This window comes from Eublepharis macularius, chromosome 4, assembly GCF_028583425.1.
Source record: "Eublepharis macularius isolate TG4126 chromosome 4, MPM_Emac_v1.0, whole genome shotgun sequence".
NCBI classification, from domain to species: domain Eukaryota; kingdom Metazoa; phylum Chordata; class Lepidosauria; order Squamata; family Eublepharidae; genus Eublepharis; species Eublepharis macularius.
In genome coordinates, this window is record NC_072793.1 from 158,238,031 (window position 1) to 158,244,303 (window position 6,273).

Sequence of the window (6,273 nt, forward strand, 5' to 3'; positions counted from 1 at the left end):
TTTTAACACATACATATTTTTTGTTCTAACCTGGATGGCCCAGGATAGCCCATTCTTGTCAGATCTCAAAAGCTAAGCAGGGTTGGTGCTAGTTTAGGGTTGCCAGCTCCAAGTTGGAAAATTCCTGGAGATCTGGGGGGTGAAACCTGGAGAAAGTGGGGTTTGCGAAGGACCTTGGCATGGCATAATTCCATACAGCCCACCCCCAAAAGTAGCCATTTTCTCCAGGTGAACTGATCTCAAGATTCCGGGAGATCTCCAGCCACTACCTAGAGGCTGGCAACCATATGCTGGTTAGTACTTGGATGGGAGACCATGGTCACTATGCAGAGGCAGGCAATGGCAAGCCACCTCCATTCATTCCTTGCTTAAAAAACCCTATGACATCATCATAAGTCAGCTGTGGTTTGACAGCGCTTTACACACTTTTTTTTAAAAGTCCTACCCATGTTGTAGCAATGCTAGCTATCCACATAAGTCCATGTTTCAGCCAGCTTTAAACATATACATATTCTTAGTTTGTGTGAACGGAAAATGTTGTTGGAAGGTTTACAGACCAAGCAAGCCCTGGATGCTCTACAGAAGGCCTGTGCTTCCCAAGGACCCAGCACTGCCAGCAGCGGTTCTCGGCAGAAGACTGTCTGGGAGAATCCACCCTCCAAGAACTGTGAGGCTTTGAAATGGTTGCTGTGCAAGCCGCATGACAATGGCTCAGCAGGTAACTGCTGCTTCTGGTGACAGTCTGCCCTGGCTGCTCAAAAACCCAACCCAAGTCCCTAAATATGGTGACAATGACCTTACAATGACGTTTCAAAAATATGTGGATATGATCTCACTAAATGTTTTTTTTAAAGTTCCATTGATTCTAAGCCAGAAAGATGCAAATACGTGCTTAATTTTTCCTATTAAATCAATAGTAAAAGTGCTAAATTTTCGCTAGATCAAAGCCCAATTCTTGTTCCTTTTCTGGTTTCAGGAGAACATTACTTGCACAATGACAGTTTCCAGCTCGGTAGGACTGAATTAAAAGTTAACATGTTTATTTTTATCCCTTCCTTCCTGTGGAGAAATCAGGGCAATGTACATGGATTGCCCTTTCTCTGTTTCATTCTTACAACTATCCTGTGATTGTTATGCTAAGAGAATGGCTTACTGTAGATCAACCAGTGAGTTACATGGCAAGAAGAAATTTGAACCTGGGTCTCTGCAAGCCTAACTCAACATTCCAACTCAGAGTCCCCAATCTTTTTGAGTCCGGGGGCACCTTTGGAATTCTGACACAGAATGGTATGTGCAAACACAAAATGGTGGCCCAAGAAGGTGGAGCCAACCATACGTCAGGGATTGAGGTTATGCATAGTAACTCTTCAAAATTTCAGGCAGAAGGTCTGCTTAGTAGAAAGCCTTTTTAAATGAACGTAGTATTTACAAGTATTTTCTTGCTGACACACAGCTTACCATCCGTCACGCAGTGCAGATCTTTGGTGGCAGCAGCTGCCTGAGCAACATTTTTTTTTAATCTGCACAGTCAATCAGAAGCCCTATTGGGCAAAAGCCCCATCTGGCCCTACCCACTTTCTAAAAATATGTGGTAGGAATCAGAAAAGGTGCCACATTGTGGACCTTTGCTCTGCACACTACACATCACTGAGCTGTCATAGGATTGCCAGCCCTAGCTGGTTGTGAAGAATCCTCTGCCCCCCAGCTGCCGTTCCCCGCCTCTTCTCACCTAGCTGGCAGGGAGTGGGAATAACAGATGCAACTTAGCTGTTTCTGTGGGGCCTCATTACAGCAACATTGTCACATCATCAGTGATGGAATGATGTCATTTCCTTTGCATCAGGAAGTGACATCATCACAACAGTGCTGAAGCCATGGTTTGGAGCAAAAACCAAAAAGCTCTTTCCCCCTAACCAGAGCAGTTCTAGCATCCTGGCAGCATTAAGATGTTACTTCTGGAAGTGATGTCATTATATCTCTGGCAACATGATGGTATTGCTAGAAAGGCCCTCCAAATGTGAGTAAGTCCTGTTCCCTCCTCCTTGCGCTCATCCCCACCCCACCTCGGGCTGGCAGCTTTAACAAATTCTATTCCTCTTGTTTTCATCTAATTCTTTAAGCTTCTTCTCAGGTTTTCTTTTTACCAATGTATTATTAATTACTAGAACTGGAGTTCATCAGAGCATAGCATTTTTCAGAAAGATACCAACTCTCTTTATCAATTGATTCAGAAAGAAAGAAAAAAAGCGCCCCACCTAAATATCTTTTAGATTGCAAGCCTGCATCCATGTTATATTTTACTTTTAGCTTTTATACAGCACTTAGAAAGTTAGGCATATTATTATTACAAAGATAGCTAAATGAAAGAAGCCTTTCATTTCATCCGCTGGTTTAGTTTGGTTCTGTGTGTTAACAAATGGCTAGCGATTGTGAAAGAAAAACCTGCAGCGTTTAGAAATGATCCCGGGAAGAAACTGTATGGTTGCATGGACTGGTCATTTTTCTTTTAGAAAATTCCCAATGCAAGATTTGCCAAGAAAACTGGCTGCTTCATGAGGACAAATGTTTCTGGGCCTCCAAAGAAAAACAAAACTGGAACAAGAGTCAGGAGGATTGCACAGCAAAAAAATCTCGAATTGCGGTGATACAAAGACAAGAAGAATTGGTAAATACACCTGACACCTTCATCTATAGATATGCACAGCCATTGTCAGAAAAAGATACTTTATCATGAAAAAGATGGATTCTGACACTTTTATAAATTATTTGAGATTACATTTGTGAAATTTTTCAAGCTTTACTCTTCAGCATAGTTGTGTAGTTTCTAAAATTGGGTCCACTACAGACCCCAAATATTTTATTTTTAATATTTACAAAATGTATACCCTTGCCCTCATAATGGCCACCAAATTAAAACACACATAATAAAACCACATCTTTAAAACCACTCACACTAGCAAAAACACATCATTAAAATAATTAAAAACAGAGCCTAAATACACTTAAAAACACGAAAACAACCATTAAAATGGGAATCAGGAAGGAGGGATCACTGAGGTAACTCCAAATGAAACAAAAAAAGTCTTCACCAACTGGCAGAAAATGGCAACAAAAAGGATGGACAAGTCTCCCTGGGGAGAGAGTTCCAGAGTTTTGGTGCCACAACCAAGAAGGCCCTTTCCACATTGCCACCCACCTAACCTGAGGGCCAAGCTACAAGTGACAAATGACACAGGTTGGACACTTGTCAGCTTCCCTCAAGTTTTGATGGGAAATGTAGGCGTCCTGGTCTTGCAGCTTGGCTCTCCGACTGCTGTCCAATGGACTTTTCAACTGTCACTTGTCCAACATTCCGCCAAGCTGCCTACATTTCCCATCAAAACTTGAGGGAAGCTGACAAGTGTCCAACCTGTGTCATTCGTCACTTGTAATCTGGCCCTTAGAAGGCAGGGTCACTCAAAGCAGGGCCTTGGAAGATGACCATAATGGTCAACTAGGTTCATGAGGGAATAGGTGGTCCTTTGGGTATGATGGTCCCAAACGATATAGGGCTTTCAAGGTGAATTGTTCCTGAAAACAAATCTGGAGCCAGTGTAAATGTACCAAGACTGAAGTGATATGAACCACTTCCATCAAAATCCAGAATGCAGCATTCTGCATCCATTTAAGTTTGTGAATACTTATCAAGAGTTGACAGGGACCAAGGCGGGAATGCAGGGAGCTAGGGAGAAGGGGACAGCAGGGTACCTGCCCCTCATGCACATGCATAGTGTGTGCACACTCCCGTGCTTCCTCGTCACACCAGAGAATGATGCCATTTTATTTATTTAACTTGAGTCTGTTTAACTTAAGTCTTTTTAGCCTCAAAACCAACTGCGGAGGATGAGCAGCTGTGGGTAGACAGGCAAGGTATACATTTTAAAATTAGTTTTAGGTGGGTAGCTATATTGGTCTATGGTATGCCAAGTGACATATGCCAGGCCCATTCCCTGGGGCCTCCTCCCCCATTTTTAAAATTAAATATCCTAGAATCTGCTGACCTAGTGTTTCATTGACAGGACTTCATACAGAGTATTACCGAAGGAGCACAGCTACTGTGGATTGGACTAACAGCCACATCCCCAGCAGGATGGATCTGGATAGATGGTTCCCCATTCAATAGCACACTGTGAGTATTCCTATTTGATGGTTGTTGTGGGTTTTCCAGGCTGTATTGCCGTGGTCTTGGCATTGTAGTTCCTGACGTTTCTCCAGCAGCTGTGGCTGGCATCTTCAGAGGTGTAGCACCAAAAGACAGAGATCTCTCAGAGACAGGCAAGGTATACATTTTAAAATTAGTTTTAGGTGGGTAGCTATATTGGTCTATGGTATGCCAAGTGACATCATTGTGCCGCTCCGAGAGCATGCTCAGAGATCTCTGTCTTTTGGTGCTACACCTCTGAAGATGCCAGCCACAGCTGCTGGAGAAACGTCAGGAACTACAATGCCAAGACCACGGCAATACAGCCCGGAAAACCCACAACAACCATCGTTCTCCGGCCGTGAAAGCCTTCGACAATACATTCCTATTTGAGCTTGGAGTTTTTTGGGTTCATTTTTTCACCTATAGGGCTTTGTGCCCAGCTATTCTGCACTTGACTCTGTGTAACCTGTTTTGTTCAAGGAACAACATCAAATAAATAGATATATCTAATTTGAGAACTGGGAGAGTTCATGTCTATGACAGTGCGATCCCACCTTGTGACACTTGCATTTATAAAAAATAACAATGAACAGACTTGGAAAAGAAAACATCTCATTTGGAACAATACAATAATAGAGCATATGCAACAATCATGTAACAAAATAAGCCCATTTTGCTCAGGCAGACCCAGGTCTCAGTCTTTCTGACATCTACTAGCCAGTCCCTTGAAATGCAGCAACTTGTAGCTGTGCTCTGATGCCTTCTGTTCTTCACAGGAGTCTACAACATTAACAGAAAGTTCACGAAAGGAGTGCTTCTGAGGAGAGAGTGCTTCCCCCTGCAGCTTCAGGCCCTCCAGTCTCTCAGGGAAAATTGCGCCTTTTTTCCTTATAAGGAATACACCAACTCTCCATCTCCCTCTAGTGGACAAGGGTTACATCTGCACCTACCAAGCCTTCAGATTCATTATCTTTTTATGAATTTTATTGAGCAAAGTTGTCTATAACATGAACTCCACTTAGATTGTGCCAGCAGTGTGGTGTGTGTCCCTACAAATACATCCTGTCAAAGTGAGAGACTGATTTTGGCTGTCTTTTGGCAAACGGCATTGACTCTTGCCTTTATTCTACAGGTTGCAAGTAACAGGTACTGTTCAAGCAAACAGCTGTGGGATGCTGAAGGGAAACAAAGTGATTTCTGAATCTTGCAGTGCTGTAACCAAGTGGATCTGTGAGACTGAAGCTCTTCTGGTGTAAATAATACCAAAATAAACTGTGATGGGAAAATCGAATCAAGCCTGAGATAAAAAAGCACTACTCTGCAATGGTTATGTACTGTGTTTAGATGTGTGGAGGGCTAAGATAAAAGAAGAGGTCACTTTCTGAGAATATTTTTTGCTGCCTGTGAAAAATGATTGTTGTGGAGGAGGCTGGGGAGGGCTACAAACAGACTGACATCGGCAAATATGTGTAAAATGCTTTCCCCTCTGTTAGGAGCACTGACTGCTATCCCTTTCCTCGGGTTTCAGAGGGGGACAAACCAAAGAGTTAGAAAGATAGAGGGGCCAGGGCATCTGTTTACTGCTTTGACTATCTTTTGATGTATAGATTGCTAATCTCATGACATCTTTCTCTTCCTGGTTTGTCACACACTTCTCCCTTCTTTCCATCTTAAAACCATGGATGCAAGAGTTGTCCTGCCAACCCTGTCCATACTTAGATAAGTAGATAGAATCTCTCTCTCCTCCTTTCCTATCTAAGAGCAGAACCACAAGTGACAAAAGGCACAGATTGGACACTTGTCAGCTTCCCTCAAGTTTTGATGGGAAATGTAGGCAGCTTGGCGGAATGTTGGACAAATGACAGTTGAAAAGTCCATTGGTCAGCAGTCAGAGAGCGAAGCTGCAAGACCAGGATGCCTACATTTCCCATCAAAACTTGAGGGAAGCAGACAAGTGTCCAATCTGTGCCTTTTGTCACTTGTGGTTCTGCTCTAAGTATGGAGTTTCTACAATAAAGAATTCTTCTTTCCTTTCTAAATATAAACAAATGTATGGTTTGTTATTTTCTCTCCTACACTCACACTAGCCG

General features: G+C 42.8%; 1 protein-coding gene across 1 annotated transcript; it reads left to right on the forward strand.

The window, feature by feature from the left end:
• The first annotated feature begins 534 nt into the window (after positions 1-534).
• Positions 535-5,924, forward strand: LOC129327718 (killer cell lectin-like receptor subfamily B member 1C). Its single transcript, XM_054976472.1, has 4 exons — positions 535-718; positions 2,511-2,665; positions 4,059-4,168; positions 5,316-5,924. The coding sequence occupies exons 1-4, from the start codon at positions 535-537 to the stop codon at positions 5,437-5,439; spliced, it is 573 nt and encodes a 190-aa protein (XP_054832447.1). The 3' UTR covers positions 5,440-5,924.
• Positions 5,925-6,273: the final 349 nt, after the last annotated feature.

What these genes read in the sequence shown, in the direction of transcription:
- LOC129327718 (XM_054976472.1), top strand. Translation starts at nt 535, where the DNA reads ATGTTGTTGGAAGGTTTACAGACCAAGCAAGCCCTGGATGCTCTACAG. An exon ending in TACAAAGACAAGAAGAATTG is followed by an intron (nt 2,666 to 4,058) that starts GTAAATACACCT and finishes TTTCATTGACAG; the next exon opens with GACTTCATACAGAGTATTAC. An exon ending in TCCCCATTCAATAGCACACT is followed by an intron (nt 4,169 to 5,315) that starts GTGAGTATTCCT and finishes TTTATTCTACAG; the next exon opens with GTTGCAAGTAACAGGTACTG.